General features: G+C 38.0%; 1 protein-coding gene across 1 annotated transcript in view; it reads right to left on the bottom strand.

Moving 5' to 3' along the window:
* LOC122806610 (calpain-5-like) overlaps nucleotides 1-25,473 on the bottom strand; it is a 660,704-nt gene that overhangs the window by 248,822 nt on the left and 386,409 nt on the right. Inside the window, exon 5 of the mRNA XM_044077176.1 lies at nucleotides 18,728-18,920. Within this exon, the coding sequence (XP_043933111.1) occupies nucleotides 18,728-18,920 (193 nt within the window). The remainder of the gene's footprint in view (nucleotides 1-18,727; nucleotides 18,921-25,473) is intronic.

Consider the following 25,473-nt stretch of genomic DNA (forward strand, 5'->3'; position numbering starts at 1 on the left):
TTTTTTACATTTTTAATAGAAAAATGGAAAAAGGTACCAACTACAGTAGCCAGAAATACCTAAACAGGTATAAAAGATAGCACCAGCAATGGTATGTTAAGAAAAACTACCCAAAGGTAGAGGGAAGGTGAAATAGATTACTCACATGCATGGAAAGGAAGAGAGGAGCAGGTAGAAAAACTAGAACGTACTTAGGGGGAGAAATATAAATATATAAGACAGAAAATTAGAGAAATCAGAGAGAAAAATACTCTAAATAACTGCCAAAGCTTGAGAGAAGTTGAACATGTCTGACACATGAAGTGGAAATGAGATCTGAGGTAATTTAGAGAGGGGCATTATGGGTAGAACCTAGCTCAAGAGTTTGGAAGGCGTGAGCTGAAGTAAATGGCCAAGTCAGTTCCGAAGCTGGGAACTGAGCCCCCACAGTCAAGGATTACATGAAGATTGACATCATCAGTTCATCAGGGTTTTTTCCCGTGTACAGTTTTCGTTACTAGCTGTGTCATCCTCTCTATGGCAGGAGCTAAAAAGAAAAAAAGGCTGATGATCTGGAAAGCTTGTAGAATCTTCTGAGGAGAGGCTGTATGGTTTGTGGATCATCACCCTCTCTTTCACATGATTTCAGTTGTCTCTCTAAATTCGGGGGTCATCTGGAGGATGGGGACTCTACACCCTCTTTGTCTGCAATATCTGAAGAGGGTGACTATGAAGGAAAGACTGTGTGCTTCCAAATGAATTTACCATTTGTCAAAGGTGACATTTCAGAGAAAAAGAAAGAAACAGGAAATGATTCAAGTACCTAAATATTTCCCTGAAGGAAGTTGACCAAAAAGTTGGATGGCTGGGCTCCAGGCTTCAGTCAAGGCCAAGACTGTTGGGGATGCAGGCATTGAAGGTGACATATGCAGAACAGTTTGTACTCATACTGTTTAATAACTTTGTTCAAGAACTCTAGACAAATCCAAAAAATGGAGGGGCACAAAAGACAAAAATCATGGACAGGTTTTTAAATATTGCTCAAAGTTGCTGGAATAACAAATGTTGTATCAGCATACATTTTCTGAAGGTTATGAAGCCTGACAACTGCAGTCACTAAATAATGAAAGATATTTGAGTTTCGGTGATTTGCCAAAAAAAAACAAAAAAGAAAAAAAAATAGTTTTATACAGAACAGAGTAAAATATGAGGTAAAAATCTGGACATTTTTGTGAAATTCTGGACACTTAAGAGATATGTCTGCCCCAGTGGCATCACCATCTATTTCAGTGCAGCACTGATGCACTACCCCACGATGGGTCAGGAGTTAAGCTTCTAACCTTACATCTTCATGCTGTGGGATTCAATTCTGACCACTAGTCACTGTCTAACAAGTGTTTGCATAGTCTCCCATTATCTGCATTAAATTTTGCCAGAAACTCTGTTGAGTTTGTTGTTTAAATGACACTTGCTTCAGCATTTGCTAATATGCACACATCCAGCTCTTCTTCTCAGCACTAGAGAACAAGTGGCAAATATAAAAAAAAAGTTATGTTCTCTCCATGTTGTCCATTTTCATTCTTCCTCAGCTGATGGGCCTCGTATCTCTCCGTATAGCTCCGTATCTTGGATGAGTCTTCCAGATCCCCGGATTCAAAAATTCTTGAGCTCCTCCCATCCGACTACCCTTGGACTCGATCAGAACATTGTCTTCTCCTGCCACCCTCTACCACCAGAAAACAAGAGACTATCCCCTCAACGACCCTGTGTTTTTGCCTGGGTTGTATCCCTTTATTTTCACTACTAGGGTGTTCTCCACAGACTCCCCTTGGACTCGATCAGAACATTGTCTTCTCCTGCCACCCTCTACCACCAGAAAACAAGAGAGTATGTCTACCTAGTCATGCTATACTACGTTTTAACTAAATGTTCCTGCTAGGCTTTCAGATTGCCACTAGCTAAGCAGCCAGCAGCAACCTCTTCCACATTCCTTCATTTCTCCTCACAGTCTCCTTAGATGGCTACATAGGTTATCCTCTCTCCCCCATTTTAGTACAGCTCCACGCCTGGTAGCTCCCTTGTTTGCTTATTGCACTACCACTGTTGCCCACTAGATATCACCCTTTCCTCATCCCTATTTGAGATATTAGCACTGATTTCTACCTTACACTTTTATTCTCTCCTTCCTACCCTAATCCTTTTCCTCCTTTCAATACTCTGTCTTATCCTCTCCTCCTAGGCTACTTTCTCTTGCCTTGGTTCCCCCTACCTTCTCTGATACTTTTTCCATTCTCCTCTGGTCTACTCTGTGTGCCCCGCTCCGCTCCCCTCCCTACCCCCATATCCCACCCACCCCAGGGGTCCTACATTTAACTTGCCTCTAGACACACCTCTCACTACTTCTACCCTATCCTACTCACAGCTTCACACATTGTGTAACACCCTTCACTTAGCCACACCTACTTACCCACTATAATCCAGCCTCACCACTCTCTCACTACTACACACACACTATTACAGCCCCTTCCATTTTGCCCCCTACTTCTCTTACAACTATTTTATCATGACTACAACTATCCTCCAGCCACAACTTAAATTACCTATCACCTTCTTACTATTATTCCTTCTCATCACTACCTACTTCTTAACCTCCTATGAACACTCCATAACTGTCTCTCTCTCACTTCCTTCAAAACATACTAGTACACCTGCAACATTCCTACCTTCATCCTACTTACATACATCCTCACAATCCATATACCTACCTGCCAAATACCACAGACTTTTACACTGCAAACTACTAAAAACTAAATCAAAGAAATTATTTGACACTTTTCTAAAACAAAAACCCAAAAACTATGTTATACTACTCCATCTACTTCAAGATGGTGACATACACCCCAACCCAGGCCCTCAACCTACAACTACTAAAACACACAGAAACCATATAAAACCCCTCCTTCCTCCATCAACTACACCCTCAAACGTATTATCCTTGGCCCATCTAAATATACGTAGTATCTGTAATAAAATTAGTCAAATTCATGCCCTACTAGAAGTACACAACTTTGACATTCTATGCCTATCAGAAACTTGGCTAAAACCATCTATTAAAGACACTGAAATTACCCCACCTGGATATAACATTGTTAGAGTTGATCGTACCTCCAAGAAAGGAGGTGGAGTAGCTATCCTATATAAAACTAACCTGAAGCTTACTCTTCTTGACCTTGCTCTTACCCAAAACAATAATGCTGAAATAATCTGCTCTAGGGTTCAAATTAACACTACTAAAGCAATAAACATCATTTGTGCATACCTGCCCCCTGGAAATAACATCCCCACATTAGAACAACTTCTTGAACAATGGCTGTCATGGCTTAGTGGTAGGTCATACAGACTAATGTTACCAAACTTCTTGAACAACTCTCCAATAACCTCCCTCAAGAAACACTATTCCTTGGAGACTTTAATATTGATTGGAAATCTTGTAACAATGCTAACCCTACTTCCCATTTAAACCTTTTTGGTTTCAAACAACTAATTGATAGTCCCACTAGAATAAATAAAACAAGCAAAAAAGAAACCACCTTAGACTGGGTTCTTACAAACTCCCCCTTACAAACCTACCAAACTGGCATCCTTCCTGATGACCTTAGCGATCACTCCCTCACATATGTCATTAGAGCTAAAACCCATCAAAACTTACCTACCTCACTTAGAACACTATATTCAAAGAAACAATTTAATCCTTAATGGTTTCAAACAGAACTCTCACAATACAACTGGACCCCTCTGAAACACCTCTCTCTCAATAATGCCGCTGAACATTTCAACTCAGCATTCCTTACAATCTTAAACCACCATGCCCTAAGTCGTACCATTAGAATAAAGACCAAAACAGCACCTTGGCTAACCTCTAATACTAAACAAAAGATCATACTCAGAAATAAATCTTGGAAAAAATGGCATTACTCTAGAAACCCAACAGACTATCAAACCTTTAGAGAGCTGAGAAACAAAACCAAAAACGCTATTATTTCAGACAAAAAGAACTACTACATTGAACTTCAGCAATCCACAAAAAAAGAACCAAAAAAGTTCTGGTCTACTATCAATAATCTACTTACCCCAGGCAAAGTAGTTACACCCAACCCAGAGAATTTAGACCCTGATAATCCCTCTTTAATAGCCAATAACTTCAATACCTTCTTTACTACTTCCATACAAACACTAGCAAGCCACTTATCTCCTGATGCTTCCCAACTTATCTTAAGTAACACCAACAACATCCTTCCTCCCCTTCAACTTCAGCCCATACCCACCTCCTACATACAATCTCTCTTACAAAAACTTAAACCCACTACCCCCTCAGCAGATAAGCTTCCTGCTGAATTCCTTCAAGTAGCAGCAAAAGCTATAGCCTACCCTGTTTCTATCCTAATAAACAGATCCATAAAAGAAAGTACTTTTCCAGCAATCTGGAAGATATCACACATCATACCCTTACACAAAGGAGGCAAATCCACTGACCTTTCAAACTTTCACCCTATAGCACTATTATCTCCACTAGCTAAAATCATGGAAAAATGTATACACAAACAACTACTTAACCATCTCCTTCACAATAACCTACTAGCAAACACTCAACATGGATTTAGACCCTCACATAGTACTACCACTGCACTACTTTCTTTTACCAATACCATCAACTGTAACCGTAATAACAACAAACTAACTGCTTCTCTTTTCCTAGACCTGTCAAAAGCCTTCGACATGGTCAATCATAAACTTCTTCTACACATATTAAAATCATTTGCCTTGGATTTCTCCTCCTTAACCTGGTTTTCATCCTACCTTGAAAACCGACAACAAGCAGTACTCTGGAAAAATTCTCTATCTGCTCTACTACCTATCTCCTTAGGAGTACCTCAAGGATCAATATTAGGTCCACTCTTATTCTCCATCTTTATTAATGATCTCCAATCATCTATCCAAAACACTACCTGCATACAATATGCAGATGATTCTACCATCATTTGCACAGCTTCCACCCAATCTGAACTCCAGTCACTCACACAATCTACCTTTTCTACTGTCGAACAGTGGTTCTCAAAAATATGTCTCCTCCTCAACTCCAAGAAAACAAAACTATTACTATTCTCACCTACCCACAAATCTTCTCAACTAAACTTTACTATTACTGCAGGTGATAATTCTCTCATCTCCCCAGACTCTACTACCAAACTGCTTGGTGTTACTATTGATAATAATCTTAACTATGATTGTCACATCAATAACACTATAAAAGCAGTAAATAAAAAGATAGGTTCACTGTACAGAATCAAACCCTTCCTTACACCAGAAGCACGGACCACCTTAGCTCAATCACATCTTATCTCCACCCTACTGTATGCTTCCTCTATTTACACCAATCTCTCTAAAAGCAACCTGAAAAAACTAACTACATCCTACCATAATATAGCCCGTTTTGCCACAGCATCCCAGTACAGAACTCACCACTGTCAAAACTTAAAACACTTACACTGGTTAGAACTACCTAACAAGCTTATCTATCAACAACTTTTAATTACACATAACATTCTATATCAACCAACAAAAACACCTGCTCTCAGTAACCTCTTGACCCCCTACAATAACTTGAAACAGCTGCGATCTGCCGAAAAGCTACAAGTCAACACAACTAGAATTACAAATTCTGCAGGCAACTGTCTATTTTCTAACTCTGTAGGGAAAATATGGAATAACCTCCCATCACACATTACCTCACTAGACTCCTTTCACCTTTTTAAAAAACAACTTCTTTCACATCTGAACAACTTCTGGCTCTGCTCCTGTACCAATCCAGACTAATCTACTTGTTTCTTTCATCAGTCATATTTCCCTATTTAAACATGACAATCTTTCTCTGTTATCACAAATTACTTTATTACTGTACCGTTCCATAAAAAAAAAAAAAAAAAAAAAAAAAGGGTACCAACAATTTCTTCAACAATTATGTATATATGGCCTTTCTCAATATATAGATAGGACTGTGTGTTTTTTATCTGTTTTTTTAGGTGTTTTTTTCCTAGACTAAAATGTATGCATTGTTGCTTAAATGTTTAACCTTGTTTTAATTTGTGGAGCTTTTCTCCCCGGGCCTCCACTGAAAATGGAAATTATCCAGCTGGACTAGCCCGGTCAACAAATGTAAAATAAATGTAAAATAAATAAAAATAAATAAATAAATTACCTATAATACCCTGCCAATTAACATACCTTAGATTGAGTTTGCTGCTTATAGGACTCAATAAATAATACCTTAAGAGAAACAGCTGGGACTCAAACAAGGAACAACAGATCCTACTGTGATACCCTTAGAGGTTAGGAGGGCATGAAGCTGAGGAAGAATGACGATGGACAACACAGATTTAACGTTACAGTGAGTACTTTTTATCTGATGTTGTCAATTTCATTAATTCCTCAACTGATGGGACAGAGTCCCCTGCTAGATGTTTGGGTGGTCCTCATGGAAGGGTATTTTGAAGCACTGCAGAGCCAAAGGCAGCTCTTATCCTAGAAACTAAATCTAATTTGTAATGAGCAATAAAAGTATGAGCATTGGATAAAGTAGAAGCTGCACAAATGTCATCTGTGAAAGTTCTTGACCAAAAAGCAGAGGATACAGCTATTGAGCTTATGGAATGGGTTCTTGCAGGCCTAAGCCAATCCTTTTTTACTAAAAACAAAGGAGATACAATTGGTTACCCATTTAGCTAGTATAACTTTAGAAACTAACTTACCGATGTGTTAGGTGAGAAGGATACAAACAACTAGTCAGTCTTCCTGAAATCTTTGGTTATATGCAGATAAAACCAAAATTGTCTATTTACATCCAAAAGATGGAGCACATTTTCTCAATTGTTTACAAAATTTGGAAAGAAAACTTGAAGGTTAATGACCTTATTGATACTGGACTCAGAAGCTACCTTAGGCAAAAAGTACAGGTTTGTCCATAAGGAAACCCTGTCTTTGTAGAAAACCAGGTAAGGAAATTTGGAAAACAGAGTCTGGATTTCAGGTACTAGTCTAGCTACTGTAATAGCGACAAGAAAAAAGGTTTTCCAAGACAAAAGCTTGAGGTCTGACCTGGCTGAGGGTTCAAAGGGCTGCTGGGTCAGAGCTTGAACCAAAATTGTTAAATCTCAAAGAGGAGTAGGATCCTTTAGTGGAAGTCTAAGTAAAAAACGTTCACTTCAGGAAGACTTTGCTTAATTTAGAAGTTAAGAAAGAATTATTTTCACCTTGAAGGAAATTTGAAATGGCAGACAACTGGACCTTAATATTAGAAAGGCTAGCCCCTTTATTGAAAATTGAAGCTAAAAGTTCAAGTATCACTGGTACAGTGGCACAAAAAGGTCTATATTCTTCATAAGATCCCAGAATACAAACCTCTTCCATTTACTTTTGTAAATCTTTCTAGTAGAAGGTTTTTGGGAACAGAACAAAATGTGATGGACCGGGGAGGTGAGCCTGGGCTGCCTAGCAATCAGTGGGACTGGAGAAATCATGCAGTCAGTTTGAGGCCTGTTAAGTCCTGATGAGTCATTCCTGTTGGGTGAGACAGAAGGTCTGGACTGGGATCCAGTATCCAGGGTGGATGGTGAAGATGAAAATAGAGGATGGGTAGTCAGTTTTGATGATGGTGCAATGAGGATAACTGTGCTCTTTAACTGGTATGCTTTCTGCAGAAATTTGGGAATGCGAGGTAATGGGGGTAAGCATAGAGAAGACCATAGTGCCAATCATGGACTAGAGCATCTCTCTGTGACCCCCCCCCCCTTTGGAGGGATCAGGCAAAGAACCTTCTTCACTTATGGTTGAGGGGAAAAGCAAAAAGGTCACAGCACATGTGGCCCCATCAATGGAAAATTCTCTCCACCACTTTGACATTAAGAGACCACTCGTGAATGGACCTGCTTAATTTGTCTGCAGTCATATTGGCTTTCCCGGATGTGTGCATTGCTATGAGAAAGTGACTGGAAGAGTTCATCCATTGCCACACTCTTGATGCTTCTCGATACAGCAGGTAAGATCTGCTTCCCTCCTGTTTGTTAATGTACCAGACTACTGACATATTGTCCATCTGAATAGCAATCAGATACCAGAGGGGAGTGCATCTTGAAAGGCCTGCAATGTTAGGAGGACTACTTACATTCTTAAGACATTGATATGCATCTTAGCTTTTCTGGGGACAATGTACCTTGGCTTGTCCTTCTTAAGTAGTGCCCCCCACCCCATTTGGGAGGTGTCTGTGGTTGCCATGGGCAGGGGGAGAAAAAATTGATGGCCTTGGGAAACTTCATCTGAGTGAAGGCAACAAAGAAGATATTTTTTGCAAGCTTGTGCAAACTTGACTGGGGTGGATACAGGCTGCTGAAGAATGAACCACATTACCAGCAAGGTCCATTGCAGAATTCACATGTGAAACCTGGCTAAAGAGACTACAACCAAAGCATGTAAGATTAGTCGTCTTGGAAGAGAAGAATGCAGGGTTACTTTCTTGACCTGAGATTTGTATGTCTGGATATGAGCTGGAGGAATAGAAGCAATGTGACTGACTGTGTCTATATGAGCACATTTGAACTACAGATTCTGTGCAGGTGTGAATTGTGATTTTCTGTAATTGACTGTGATGACAAGGTGTAGACACAACTGGAGAAAGCAGTCCCTTGCCTATAGAAAAAGATGGCTGGTTGGAGCAGTCAGTAGTCAATCTGGATATGGAAACACTCGTCATGCCAGCAGTCTCAAGTGAGCTGCTACCATCACCGTGCATTTGGTCAACACCCTGGGGACTGTGGTGAGACCAAAGGACAGTGCTCTGAACTGGTAATGACTGGCTCCCTGACAGAGGTGCAGAAATCTTCTGGAGCACCTGCTCATTTTGATGTGATAGTATGCATCCTAAAGATTTACAGAGCACATCTAATCATCCTTTCACAGTAGGGGAAAAATGGACTGAACTATGACCATCCAGAACCTTGAAGATTTCACAAAATGGTTTAGTTTGCTGAGATCCAGAATGAGTCTCAAGTCCCCTGTCTTTTTTGGCACCAAGAAGAATCTTGAGTAGGTCCCGGATCCTATCTAGTCTTGGGGGACCTTCTGGATGACTCTTTTTCTGAGCAGCTTTTCTATTTCTAATCCTACCATCCCAGTCTGCCTGAGTGGACCATCACTGATTCTTTTTATTTTCTGAAAGGGGAATTTGGGAAAAATGGTATGATATAACTTCTGGATAAAATTCTCTGAATCCAGGAATCTTTTGTTATGGATACCCAAGTTCTTTGGTGTTAAGACATCCCCCCCCAGACTGCCTCCAGAGGGCAACAGCTGGGCTTGTCCAAAAAGGAATCCCAGAAACCCTGGTTCTGTGGGCCACCTCTGCAGTGGGGGTGGCGTATTCCATTAGGCTTCTCCCCTCTGCCTCTGTGAGAACTATCTCCTTGTTAGTCTTGTAGAGGATCTTGGGATTTGCAGAGCCACATCTTTCTACCTCCTCGTTGATTCCAAGAAAATGGCCTTTGAGGAGTAGAAAAACATATTCCTACAGCAGACAATGTATCTACTTCTTGCTGACATCTGGAGAGCCTGTCTTTTACTTTTGGGCTAAATAGGGAAGATCCATCAAATGGAGCACTGATGAAGACTTGAAGGGGTCCACAAAGTCACAAAGGCACATCCAGGCATGTCTTCTACTGGCTATGTTGAACCTGACACCCATGATGTACCTTTCACTGCATGGGAACGCATTCTCATTGAAGCGTTAGTTATAGACTGAAGGGTAGCCAGTTGAAAAGTGACTATTCTGGTCCTCTGCAGATATGGACCCAGAAATAGATATTGAGAGTTCCTTAGTCAAATCTTCTTGCAGTCTCATGGAAATATGCCATGTAATTCAATGACCACGGAGCAAATGTCGCTGAAGCACAAACATGCTTACCAAATATGTTCAAGACCCTAGATTCCTTGTTAGAGGGATGGACAGAAGAAGATATCTGCTCTGCAAGCTCTTTCTTAGTGGCTGCTACCACAAACATGGCATCAACTGGGACCCCCTTGCTTCAATGTATCCTGTACTTGGGGGATGCTAGAAATTTATCTGGGCCAGAGCTGAAACTTCGAGGGGCAGGGATGGCTCTGAAAACATCATAGTCGACTCTAGACTCTGAGATCTGGCACCAGCACTTTTGCTCCAAGAGTCCTCCCCATCCAAATGACTCAGAGGAGGATGGTTCAGGCAAGTGACCTGAGCCAATGAACAAACTGTCTTCAGATCTGATGAGGACCCCCCCCCCCCCTTGGGATCCAAGGGCTCTGAAAATGCAGGTTAGATTGGGGAAGCAGAAACTAAAGGGGAACTAGTCATGGACAGACTCATGGGTCTTTTGGGAGCTGGAGACGGAATTACCCCCATCTGGATCTGAGCGCTGAAGAGTTTCCTTATCCTATCTCCTTCAGCTTTGGACAAACTCCTAGAAGACCTGAGAGAGGAGCTAGTGGATGGAGCCCTAGAGTGCTTGTGAGGAGACTCCTGCAAAAAGGGACAAAGAAGTTGAGAAGGTCTCAGATCTGGTAAATTAAGAGGTGACCGGATCCAAGACAAATTTGATTTCAGAGCCATGGGATCCAAAATAGTTAGATCTGGCTTTTATGACACATTTGGAGATGGTTGTGAGGAAGGAGCCGAAGACGTCATCAGATAAAGAGATCTCTTTCTATAGTCTTTATCCTTGGTAGCTAAGTCTGGCTTCCCTTTGTCAGATTTCCTTGAGGGGGTTTGAGCCCCAGCTGAAATAGAAGAAGAAGAAGGGAAAGGTAGAAGACCCTTCAAAACACGTTTATTTTGTCTATGAGTGGCCTATAGTTGATGCTGGCAAAATGGTACAATCTGCATCTAAATGGGCAGCACCTAAACAGTAGATATTCCCTGTGAATATCTGAATTGGGTATTTTGTGCCTACAGGTGATTCCTTTCTTTAGGTATGCCGGGACAGCTGATAAACTAACTGGCTTCAAGAAATGTAAGACCCAACAAAAAAAGAGTAGGAGAGGACAGAATGAAGAAAAAGGAAAGCACCAACAATGGTACTGGACAGAAATACTGAGTTTTCATTAAAAATCACAAAGTGTGACTAGCAGAAGAAAATTACTGGAAAAAAAAGGGAGGAAGGTGACAGAAAAAACAGTAGATGGTCAATTTAGAGAGAGAAATGTAAGAAAAATTTAAAGAATTCACTGTTTTAACCTAAGAAAAACACCAACAGCTCAAGAGCAAGAGGATCCACGTCTGTAATAATATGGTGGCAAAAGAGATCTAAGATATGTTAGGTTGGTGCGGTATTATGAGTAAAGGGAGAAGCTTGAGAGTTTTTGGATCCTAGAATCTAGAAGAAGCGGCTGAGGCAGATCCAAAACCCATCAGTTGAGGAATGAATGAAAATGACATCATCAGATATAATGACTGTGTCATGCAGCTAAAATGCTAATGTAATGTAAGCCTTCCCAGTCATTAAACTATGGACATGTGAACATTTGGTTTCTCCAATACATTTAGTCTGGCAGCTACGAGCTGCTAATGAGCTGCTTCCTGTGTTTATAAGTTAATCAGATTCCCTTATCTTCCATTTGCCTACTGTATGACCTTGAGCAAGTCACTTAAACAGAAAGTGCTTTGGGACAACTGGGAATTTGATAAGGGCTTCCCAATGGTCTTCTTCACTATATGCTTAACTATTTATGGACTTGAAGATGAGGGCATTGATCCCTGCTGCCAGTTATTGAGGCTGATGAGGAAAACAGTGTAGATTTAATAAAATTGCATAAATTGACAAAGGTCCTGTATACCACCAAAAACGAAGAGGGAAGAAACAGTAGAATTATTTGTTTATCTCTAATAAATGCCACCAAAAACTTCTTGTAGTTAATTTCTGTTACAGGAATGGGACAGCAACAAGATGACCTTGCTAATGAAGATCTGGACCCTACAATCTTATGAATTTTACCATTGAAAAGAATCTCGTATGCTCAGCATTGATCACATAAAGTTATGATTACAACTTTCCCTTTGGGATACTAAACATATCAAATTAGAAAGACCTCAAAGGTTCTTAACCTAAATGGTCACAGGCCTAAGTCCCTGAGCTATCAGACAGACAGACAGGAAAAGTTATATTCCTTTATTCAGTCTTATAGACATTTGAGAAGAGAGCTCTGTCACACTTACTACACCTTTGGATCTCTGATTGTCCTGCACCTCTTGTTTATCCACAAGTCCAATATCTCTAACAATAATAGAACCAGTGACATAAATCTTCACCAACATTTAAATAAAATACAGTGGAGAAACAGTATTAACCAATCACCTCCCAAACCATCATGAACTTTCCCTGCCCGCTAAGCAATATGACTCATTATCTTCCTTTAAACATAATTTAGATTACTGGACAGGTATTCACAAATTTATTGTGGGATTGACTGGCATGATCCTCATGGAGAAAGGAAGTCCGGTCTGAGGGAGGTATTGCAAAGTGTGAATGGTCATATGACTCAGTGGCCTTGGAATATCTATGAATCTATGAAACAAATAAAGATGTAAACTTTCAGTCCTGACTAGTTTAACAGGAAGCTTTATCAGGTGTGGTTTTCACTGGCAGCTTATAAACATCACTAGGAGGCTCAGCAGAAGACATATTTCTTCCAGTTCATTTTTTTAGGTTGTGGACCTAGGCAAGAAGTCTAATATTTTATTTGATTTTAATTTTATCTTCCTTTTATGCCTTTGATACTCATCTCCTCTCATCTGATGAATGGCTTGGCCCTGTAGGCTGAGAGATTTAACCCAGACTCAGCAGTGGAAGGCAAAGCTTTATCAGGGCAGGAAAAATACATTTCCTGATTAAACTGGTATAATTTTGAATTGTTTTCCTTTCTTTAATAGTATTGGGTACAGACCCCTAAAAATGTCATAAGTTGTTTGAAAATGTTCTTCCTCCAAGCAGTGCAAATACAGAAAATGATTGTCTTGAAGCAGCATTTTTAAGAGCAGATATACACTTCTTGAAGGACTTACTATTATACATAATTACCATAAATATGCTAATACACCTCAAATAAAAAACATTATGGAAGTTTAAAATGTCAGAATATAAAGCTGATGACAAAAGTAACGAGAGAGGAGAGAAATGTATGAGACTTGTGACAGAAGTTTACAGTTCAACACAATAAAACTGTCCTAAATTAGGTAAAAAGGAAAAGTTTGAAATGAAATACAATCAAATGCATAAGAAAGTCAAAACAAGTAAATGAGAAAGGGAATTATTGAAGTTTTTGGAAACTTTACAACAAAAAGTTGTAAACAATATGGCAAACACCTGGCAAAAGAGACCTGGAGAGGACAGCACATAAGCCAAAAAACAAAAGAAATAATATAAGGTGAAGGATCAGATGAGAAGGCAAGAAATGTGGAAAAAGCATAAATATAGTTAGTTGCAAGTATAAAAAACTTCTAGAAGAACCTCATGTTGATCAGGAACGAACACAGGAATGGTTAAGGAGAGGCGAATTCAAACCAAGAGATGGAAATTTAATCAAAAGAAAAAGATGCAGGTACCAGGTAAATGCTCGGTATTCACCTCAGAGCTGGGTGAAAAAATAAAAGAACACAAACAACCACGGCTGGAAGGAAAACTGCTTAATATGAAAACAATAAAATCAAGAGTGATCCCTGGGGGTTTGTCCGCAATGAAATGCTGTCTCTAAAACCATTTTTAAAAGCAAGACCACTTAAGCATTAAAAAATTTTAATAACAAAAAAAGGGTCTATATTTCTATGAATAAAATTATGAACAGCAGTAAGCATTAATTATAGCTCAATAAGAGATATTTAAATACCATTAATATGTGAATTTACATTGCATTTAGTTGTATGTATTGCATTTTTTAACAGATGATTTTATATTTAATAAGCAAGATAATTGATTCTGTCATAAAATCAATATTCAGCAGGCAGAAAGCGAAGCAGAACATGAAAATACCAAAGCCTTCAGTAGGAATATCCAATAACTGAATCAGTCCACGAGTGTAAAATGCTCAGCAGTAAAAAACTTTATTAGACAAGCGCTTTCAGGTCTGTTTTAAAATTAATCAATCAGAGTTGTTCTATATATATGATTGACACTGAGTTGAAAGTTCATTGTAAAACCTCATTACATATTTAAAAGGGTAAAACAAGCTATCATTTGTTATCAAAGAAACTAATCTAAAATAAAAACATCAATTGTATATGTCCATTCATGTCACTATCCTATACTCAGTAGTAAAAAACATATATGTAAAATATATATATACAAAATATATATTAAATAACATGTCTATTGATAAAAAGAAGACATCATTCAAAAAAACATCAATCTCATCACTTGTGTTTACGTAAAAACTATACAAGAACTATTAGTATATTTCATAAAACCAAGAGTGTGCATAGAGAGATAATAGTGAAACCTATGTAAAACCTTCTTTAACTGATATATGTGTATGTATATAAGGTAGCTTCATGAAGGCATGAATATAAATGAAAATACAAAAGATGTATAAAAATGCATACAGGATACTCCAAATATTGAAAACTATAGTGGAGTATGAAGAATATCCTATGATATCAATAACTAATATATATACATACATATATATGATATATAGGGGATATGACTTATATATCTATATCTATACTATTGTGAGGATTCTACTTAATTTTTCTACGTTTTCTTAATCGTGGTTTTATAGATGCTCTTTCATTTAGGCCTACCCCATTGTCTGCCCTTAAGCGTATGATCCAATCACTTTCCTTGCTTTCAGTGTGACTTCTGATGTCTCCCCCTCTTATACTGGTTGGTATAACTTCCAGTACTCTAAAGCGGAAGGTGTGTGACATATCATAGTTCATGACATGCTTAGCTAAGGCATTGTTGGATGACCCTTTTCTGATATTATAAATATGTTCCCTAATTCGGTCTCTGAACTTCCTATTGGTTTTACCCACGTAGAAGCTAGTACATACTTGGCATACCGCAAGATATACTATATTGCATGTCATGCAATCTGCTTTATGCTAAATGAAAGAGCATCTATAAAACCATGATTAAGAAAACGTAGAAAAATTAAGTAGAATCCTCACAATAGTATAGATATAGATATATGTCATATCCCCTATATATCATATATATGTATGTATATATATATTAGTTATTGATATCATAGGATATTCTTCATACTCCACTACAGTTTTCAATATTTGGAGTATCCTGTATGCATTTTTATACATCTTTTGTATTTTCATTTATATTCATGCCTTCATGAAGCTACCTTATATACATACACATATATCAGTTAAAGAAGGTTTTACATAGGTTTCACTATTATCTCTCTATGCACACTCTTGGTTTTATGAAATATACTAATAGTTCTTGTATAGTTTTTACGTAAACACAAGTGATGAGATTGATGTTTTTTTGAATGATGTCTTCTTTTTATCAATAGACATGTTATTTAATATATATTTTGTATATATATATTTTACATATATGTTTTTTACTACTGAGTATAGGATAGTGACATGAATGGACATATACAATTGATGTTTTTATTTTAGATTAGTTTCTTTGATAACAAATGATAGCTTGTTTTACCCTTTTAAATATGTAATGAGGTTTTACAATGAACTTTCAACTCAGTGTCAATCATATATATAGAACAACTCTGATTGATTAATTTTAAAACAGACCTGAAGAAGCTATCTATAGCGAAAGCGCTTGTCTAATAAAGTTTTTTACTGCTGAGCATTTTACACTCGTGGACTGATTCAGTTATTGGATATTCCTACTGAAGGCTTTGGTATTTTCATGTTCTGCTTCGCTTTCTGCCTGCTGCGTATTGATTTTATTCCACAACCTTTTGGCAGAGGAGCGTTTATCCTACAGGTGGCTATTCGTTTCTATTTACATAATTGATTCTGTGTTTTGATTGGTCTTTCATGATTTTAAATTCAATGACATGATTAATGTATTTTAGTCTGAGGAAGTGATCGGGCAGATTGCAAAATAGCTCAATCTTGATTTTATTGTTTTCATACTAAACAGTTTTCCTTTCAGCCCTGGTTGTTCGTGTTCTTTTGTTTTTTTGATGTAAGGTTAATATTGGCATCCCAAGATAGTGGGCTGCGTACACGTTGGTTTATAAAGTCCATTGAACATGTGGGAAAAACAGACAAATGTAGGTTTTGTAAAACCAAATTGGAAGCAGTTGCACACCTTGTTGCTAATGGCAGAAGGACTGTATACTGAAAACTATAGTTCTAATAATGTGGCAAGACTGTTGCACTGGGGATTGTGCAAACATTATAGTACTGAAGTGGCCGAAAAACACTGGAAACATACCACAAAGCATCATAGAAAAATGAAGAAGTCTACATCACATGGGATTATCCATTTCCAACAGTTCAAAAGACAGATGCTACAAAACCAGATATAGTGGTCCAAGAAAAGAAGACAAGAGTAGCATTGATCACTGAAATCACCATACCCAGTGACTACAGTGTCTTGCATACAGAGAGACACAAAGTCATAAAATGTCAGGATTTGCAGGCAGAAACAAGAGCAATGTGGAAGAAAGATACTCAGACAGTTCCAATTGTAGAAGGAGCAACGGGTCTTATAAAAAAGAATCTACACTCGTATTTAGATATGTTACCAATACATGTAACTCCATACGGACTGCAGAAGGAGTCATTACTGGGCACATTGCAGGTGATGCAAAGAGCACTATTAGCTGACATCAAAGATTGAAACAATACTAATTTCATGAACTTTAATCGTACTTTGACTTAGGAATGGGGGTCCATTCCCGTCGTGATATTAGAAACACAAAAGGCTTGGAGAAATTAAAAAAGAGAGTCTAGTATCCTGGGAAAGTTTCATATACAAAGCTGCCTAATGGCATTACCTAAGCTGTTTATGGGTATGAACCTCCTGATACCAGAATATGATTTTATTTCCAGAAGATGCTGTCACTCAAACTTTATTTAGTTTTATGGTTATATTAGAGATGACAGGGAATAACAGTACACTCACACACAAACAATCTACCTGGACTTCAACAATGCTTTTTGCACTGCTCCACACAGGCTGCTAATAGGAAAACTGCAAAGGTTAGGGATAGGACTCAGACTGAGGATCTAAGTAGTTGCATGGTTGAAGGGTAAGATATAGAGGCTTGTGGTAAAACTGACTTTGTCAGGAATAAATGACTTTATCCTAGGTTCAGTTCTAGGTCCAGTACTCTTTCAGTATGTTCATTTTAAACATATCTGTAAGAACAGAAAACAGGATCATCTTTGCTGATAACACAATGTTAGTTGCAGTAGTGGAGGATGGTGAGGAGGGGTCAAAGCAAGGATTTGGAAAGACTAAACAAGGGTTTTGAAATGCGGTGGTTGAGAGTCTAGACAAAAAAATTCCAAAGTACTGTGCCTGACCCACAGTAACCCCAGTGTATCAACTGTGGGATTGAAACTGGTAAAAAAAGAGCAGGAAAAGGATCTGGAAATGCTGATCACAGTAAGACTGGACCAAGAGTAAAAAGCAGCAACCCACAGAATGATGAGGAGTTTATTTAGAAGAATAAAATTCAGAAGCAAACAGGCAATGCTTCTTGCTCTACCAAGTCCTGAATATACCACGCTATGAGTACTGTGTGTAGTTCTGGAGGCCATATAAGAAAAGGGGAGTCAGGATAACAGAAGGAAAATAGAAGAAAGCCATCAGACAGATTCATGAGTTGGAGGTGAACAGATATGGCCAAACAACAGAAGATATAGTCTGGCATTAAAAGAGTACCCACAATCATGTTAGATAGATGTGAAAGGACAGAAAGGACAGTGAGAGGTTCAGGCAGCTTACTGTGGGTGAAAACTGCTTCTTGGATCTTTGAAAGTATGTCTTCATGGACAGAGTTGTGCACCAATATAATGGACTACAAAATATGGGGTGGACAGACAATCCGCAGAAACATTTAAGAGGACTTGGAACAAGGAGAGAAGGAATGAGGGGAAGATAGGTATGAGGGGGAGATAAAATGCTGAATGCACCTAAAGTACACATGTGATACAATTTTGCCTTCCGTCATTAAACAGATGTAATGTAAAAGGTTTCTGAGAAGGTAATAGCCTAAACTCTATCTATTACATTGCCAGAATACGTCGTTCAAAGTATGTCTGCCTCAGGATCTGGTTGCAATCCCCAGTTTCATACCATAGTCTGTTGTGGAAGTCACTTGCAGTGTAATGTGGTAAAATTAGGTTTTAAGCAAACAAAAATGCTATGATGAGAAACTTTGAAATAAAAAAGACCCTGGCTTTTTGCAAAATGCTCTTGTTCTTAAGTATTGGGAAGAGTAATGGGAAATGAGTGGCATTATGACTAAGTATTCTGGTTTATGAAAACTGACATGGAGACTTCATCAGCTGTTAACAAAAAAACTTAGATTGCATCTGACATGCAGTCATCTGTAACACAGTGTGTGTGTGTGTGTGTGTGTGTGTGTGTGTGTGTGTGTGTGTGTGTGTGTGTGTGTGTGTGTGTGTGTGTGTGTGTGTGTGTGCGTGTGAAGTGACACATTATGGACTTACCCTGATGGAGCAACTGATAAGGGCTTGCCTTGAGTGGGCCTTCAACAAGCGCTGAAAAAGTTTCTTTCGCTTTTCAAGTTCTTCAGTGAAATTTTCCTTATCCATAACCACTGGTTCTGAGATGCCACCAGTGAAATCCACTAAGGCTTCGGCTGTGTTGCCACCTTCCAGTGCTTCATAACAACCATTCAGTCTTAAAAAATAAAGATTTCCCGTAAATTTAAATAGCATGTTTCTCTTGGGAAAACTTGTTTGTTGTACAATATACAAATGCACAGTACAGTATTTTGTTGTGCAAAATAAATTATTAACATGTATAGTTAATTTTATCTATATGTACTTCTCAGTGGTTACACAACTCATTTGAATTTTCATGAAAAGTACAACAGCATCTATTTCACAGCAGGTCTGCTGTAGGATTTTAAAAATCTGGGTCAGAACTGTCTGACAGCCATGGACCACACTGTGTTCTCAGATTATTTTTGGGATTTTCCCAGTAAATGATTGTGACATGGACTCCTGTGAACTAGCTATCTGATCCAAACAGACTGAGAACATATAAAACCTAAACATCATCTGCACAGACTAATATATGGGTTTCTCCAGGTAGCAAACCCCCTGCACCCCACACACCTCTTACTTACATATACAAGAGTTGGGTAAAGTGGAGCTCCCCAGTACATCATATCAATCAGTCTTGTATAAACATCTATCCTGCTGTGCCTACAACTAAAAGATGTACTACTACAGGATGGAATCATACAATGTTCACGACAACTGGATTTTGAAACATTATTTTGTGTCAGTTCCCACACTAGACTGTACCTCCCCTTTCTCAAGGAGGGATACACCTGTCAAACATGGGGTGAACTTAAAAACACCCTTCCAATTATGCGGATCTTGTTTGAAGGAAGATAGTGCACCACACTGCTTATCTTCTAGAGGGAATCTATTCCTGAGGTGGAGGCAATGCTAAATAATGAAGCTTTCTCTTTTTTTAACACTTTATCAAATTACCACTAAAGATACAGGCAGACGTACACAAATATAAAAGAAACCATATTAACAATTTTTGCATTTGCATACATTACACATCACATATCTTTTCCTTCTGTTTAACTATTAGTCCAACATTACATAAATTGTTGAATTCCTACCTTCCTTCAAACACTCACTCCACATCCTGAATATTATTCTGCACATACTGTTCCTACAATTTCCATTTATTTATATGTAATTGCCTCCTTCCCTTTTCTAAAGATCCCTCTTCCAGTTCTTTTATCTCTTTTATAATGTCCAGTACATAAAATACAATTGGTTTAGACTATGATTTCCATTTTCTAGTAATTGCTTTTTTTGGCAGTCAATAGAATGAGACTAAATAAGGCCTTACTATATCTCGACAGTTCACATCCTGTGTTCCTGCTCAAAAGAATAATTCCCTTAATTACAGCCCACAAATATTTCTGACAGTGTATTCTGTAGGGATTTTTTTTAAATCTGCCAACTCATTACACTCCCAAAACATATGTTCGCAGTTACCTTTTTCTTCCTCAACGCCCCCAACATTTTCTGTTGAAGTCTGCTTAAGGTATAAAAATATCTATCCAAACACTTCCAAACAAAGATCCTAAACATTCTGGATGTTTTTGCATACTTGGGAGCAGTTCATGTGTCCTCCCATTCTTCTCTTGAAAATAGCTTTTCCAATCTCTCTTCCCAATTTTTTCTAACCTCCTCTGATTCAATCTTAGAGTTATCATGCAATATTTTATATGCACTACTAATTATCCATTTATAATAGCAGCTTCTCTTTTAGATTCAACTAAAAACTCTACCACACAAGGTCTTTCATGTAAAACTCCCCTTTCCCTTTCTCTTTGCCTGTACTCTGATAATAATCCCTGGTTGGGAAGGCAGTCTCTAGCCTGCAGTGCAGACATCCTCTTGGCCTCATCCCACTTTATTATCTTTCCTGTCTAGTTATTTTGCTTCCAATACCTTGGTTCCTTTGTGCCAGTTTTCTCCAGTAAATTCCAGCCCCCTCTTGCCTACTTTCTATACCAATACTTGCAGGGGTCTATATTAGATGAACGAATGCTTAAAATGTTGGATATGACATGCTCAACAGCTTTTAATGAACGTTCATCTAAGCAAAACCCTAGAATGTCAAAATAAGGAGTTTCGAAAAGTTATAGTTGGCCAGCTGTCAGAAAGCCAACGGCTGACAGCTATAATGTACTGTACACCATTACAACCCCCTCCAAAATAAAGTGGGGGGCTGCGGCCCCCACACACCCCCTACCTAAATATACCAACTCCGAGATAACACCACAGTGGAGGACTGCCAACATTACACAGGGTGAATGTCGAGACCACACCATATTGGGAGTACTGTAAGAACATCTACACAGGGTGAACTTTCTGACTGCTGGCCAACTATAACTTTTTGAAACTCCTTGTTTTGACATTCTGAGGTTTCGCTTAGTTGCACATTCGCTTAAAAGCTGACGAGCATGTCGTACTCAACATTTTAAGCATTCGTTCATCTAATAGGGAACCTACTTGCAGTCATCTCTTGGCAAAACCTCCTTTCGCCAGTCTCATGTTGGCTGAGTTCTTAGAATATTTTCTTCTACTTTATGAATATAATAATCTGTATGGCTTTCTCCTTAAGAATCTGCATCCAAAATCCCACTCTCTCTATTTCTTGAACTCCACCCCCCAACTTCATCATTATTCCTTTCCATTTTGATTTATAACTGTCTGCTTGTGTTACATGTATGAGCCCTAACTGTGAAGCTCTAAGATATCCCTACAACTTCCTAAACCACCTAGTTCTGCTGGAAGGATCAACTTATCCCACTTCACTTTTGCTTTCTTCCCCTCCCAAATAAATTCCTTCAACTCTTTATTCATTATTGTCCACAACTTCTCTGCTCAACAAAAATATGCCTGACCTGTATTTAAAACTAAAGGGACTAAGAACATTTTCATTTTTTGCATCTTACTATCCATAGCCATAAAGCAGAGCTTCCAGTTTCTCTGTTTTTGTATTATTTTCCACATATCCTTAGGTGCTATAACAAAAGCCTTTTTAATCGATACTCCTAAATGCTTCATCATATGTCCCCATAAGTATGGGTATTGCTGAACCAATTCATGTGTGGGTATACAATTTATGGCTATAACCTTTGTTTTATCTTCATTAATTTTATATCCAAAAAAGACTTGAAACTGTCTGAAAATGTTTCACAACACTGAGATGTCCTTTTCTGCATTAATCAGGTAAAAATAATATCTGTAAATAAGGCCAACTTTTCTAGACCACCATGCCAATTATAGCCTTACATTTCTGAGTCCCTTATTTTCTTTGATAGTGGCTCTAAATATAAAGCAAATAAAGGGGAAAGAGTCCACTCCTGCCACATTCCTCTGTTCAAATAACTTACCAGAGAGGAACCCTCCCACTTTAATTATTGCCTCTGATCCTTCATACATCTTCCTAATTAACCATATTATTGTATCAGGGAATGCAAATGTTTTCATTGTCCTGCTTATAAAATCTCAACTTACTCTGTCGAATGCTTTCATTGCATCAAGACACATTGGCAACAGTGGTATTTCTAATATTCTGATTCCCTTTGGATCATAATTGTTCTGTTAATGTTGTCAAATGTTTTCCTCCCCTCCACAAAACTGCACTGATCCCTATCTATCAATTTTAACAATACCTTTTCATTCTTTTAGCTAGTATAGACATAAACACTTTATAGTCATGGTTTAAAATTGTACTTGGTGTATATGAAGTTGGGTCTGATGGGTCTTTACTGTTTTTAGGTAATATAGCCACTACAGGTCTTTTCCAACATGTTGGTGCTTCCCCTCCTTTTAAAATACTGTTAAACAAAATCTTCCAGATCTTTATCATTGTCTTCCTTCCTAACTTCCAGACTTATACAGGACTACCATCTGCTCCTGGAGACTTTCCTGAAGACTGATTTTACATCACTGTTTTTTCCTCATTTCCTCCTATCTTAACTGTTACTTCTTGAGCCTTTTCTGCATCTTACCTCGGCATAATTTGGTCTTCCATAAATATTCCCATTTGTGCTTTTTATTTCCACATTATCCAGCTTAATACAAATTTTCATAAAATTTCTGCAATATTTCTAATACCCCTCACGTGATTTCTGCTATTTTCCTTGTTTTAGACTCCCTAAGTTTGGCAACAATCCTTTCTACTTTCCACTCATTAGCTATAACTTCTGAAGATATTTCTATCATCCCTAGTAACTCTCAAATAATTTCCTAAAGTTCCTTTTTAACAAGTAGGTGGAAAAGCACCAGTGTCACATTTTTATTTAATCACCCTGCATTTTTATCTTGTTTTGTACTGGTACATGACCTGAAATAGTCACTGCATATTTCTGAAGCTTTCAATTAAATGCACATGTTCCCCTGAAATATAATGTCTATTTAGTCTAACCCAGTTATTACACTTTGGGAAATAATACGCAAATTCTGTCAGAGTTCCTACAACTAAATTCACATCTTTCATACCACATATTTTCATAAATTCCTTCAGAAATCTACCCTCTTTTGTTATATTTTTCATACCAGGTCCCCCCAACACATTCTCCCTATTGCAAATCAAGTTCCAATCTCCACATATGAGTAAAATGTCTTGCTGAAAGTTGATTATTTCTCCCAAAAATGTCTTAAGCTCCATAACATCATTTTTTGTGGAATATAAATACATGCCAGTGTAATTCTCCTCTCTTGCCAATAGCCCCTTAATAACACAAATCTACCATTATTGTCTTTTTTCCATCTTTTATCACTACTGGAGCCCCTTTTACAATTTGTACAATTACTCCACTTTTCTTTGTCCTGGATATTCTGCTGAATATCCATCCTGAAATCCTTTCTTTTTCAAATGTATTCACATGCTCATTTCTTTCCTAATGTGTCTCCTGCAGTGTTGCTATTTGACTTTTGTATTTCTTAATATAATTCAGTGGGCTTTCCTTTTTGTCTATACCTGTAAGGCATTTTAATTCCAAGATAATATGGACAGCATAGCCATTATGATAAAAAGAGATTGTGCTCACCTATTATATGTGTCAGGTTTTTTTGAATGTGTATTTCCAACTTTCATGTTATATGCACTTACTGTTTGGCAGGCACATCTTTTATACAGTTGTTTCTTCTCATCTCTATTTAAGCCTATCTCACATATTTCAAGAGTTTTTGTTTTTTTGACCCCCAAAAAAACTATATATTCAAAACACCCCATCCCATATTAACCTAAGCATAAAAAACTGTGCATTTCTTTAAAAATGAAGTTTAACCCTCTGTGCTAAAGCCTGTGGTCCCACTTACACTGATTGCTGTTGGCTCTTTTCTTATCTCCATTCACCTCCCAGATGTTAAAAACTGCTCATATGCTTTCAGAAAACATTAACTTTTAGCCGAAAGAAAAACTGCACCGGCTGTCTTTAAATAAAACTAAACTGTACACTGAAATTATGGAAGTGAATAAGAGATAGCAGCCTCTCTAGCAGGCTTAATACATTACAGCAGTTAAGACAACAAACTATTTTTTACTGAACTGCTAGCCATTGTACCTTTAAATTTTGCATTTTCCATAGCAAAGAATACTCAGAACTCTGTAGATTAATTGCTTGCATATACAGACACCTCATCTCCATGTAAAGTAGTCTGCAATGAATCTTTGTAAATTTCACTCAGAACTGAATGTACAGCTATCTTCAGTTGCAGACTTCTTGAGCCACATTGAATATTGGCTAATGGAAAAAACAAACTAATATATTTGCAGATGTAAGAAAAGAATAGTTGTGTAAAATCTTACCATAACCATAGATTTATTTTATTTTATTTTATTTTACATTTGTTGACCGGGATGGTCCAACTGGGCACACGCCCACTTTCAGTGGAGTCCCAGGGAGAAAAGCTCCACAGTAAGTAAAAAGTTTTAACAATATAAAAATTATACAATATGAAAAAACACACAATATACTACAGTATGAAGTAACAGCATATACATAAATATAAGACAGCTAGGCATAATTAATAATTTGATATGTAAACAATTTCAGACAGCAGACTAGTAGCCTAGACTCTACAAAGCAACACAGTAGGTGAAATTAGGCAGTAAGGTATATAGAGTGGAAGAAAGGAAAGGAGTTAAGTGATGCATTGGCATAGCCAGTTCTTCAACAAGTGTAACCTAAGTGAGTTTTTAAAGAAAGAAGAAGTACAGGCTTTGAGTCAGTGGTAGATTATTCCAATTTTTAGCTATAGTGTGAGAGAAAAGAACTTTTCCTGCTGTATTGTTGGCCTTTGCGATACTGAGGAGAGGTTTGCTGGAGGAGCGAAGGGGACAGTTTGACTTTAGTGTGTAAGAAGTTGGCCTAGTGCAAAGGTTTTTCAGGTTGTCTTACAACCTTGTAGGCAATGACTAGTTGGTGATAGTTTATTAGATGAAAAAGTTCTAGCCACTGCAGTTCCCTCAGAGCTTGGCAGTGGTGGGTTCTAAAGGTGCAGTTATTCTCAAATTTGGCGATTTTATTGTAGCACGACTCAAGTTTCACAAGGTCATGTTTTGGTGATCCTTGCTTGACTGGTGAGGAAATTCCTGTGTCTATATAATGCTCCCATTTTTATGGACCTTTGTAATAGTTTGTGAGATGTGGACATCGAAGAGTACGTTTTTATCAATT

Source organism: Protopterus annectens, chromosome 7.part0 (genome assembly GCF_019279795.1).
Source record: "Protopterus annectens isolate FY-2018-M chromosome 7.part0, PAN1.0, whole genome shotgun sequence".
NCBI lineage: Eukaryota > Metazoa > Chordata > Ceratodontiformes > Protopteridae > Protopterus > Protopterus annectens.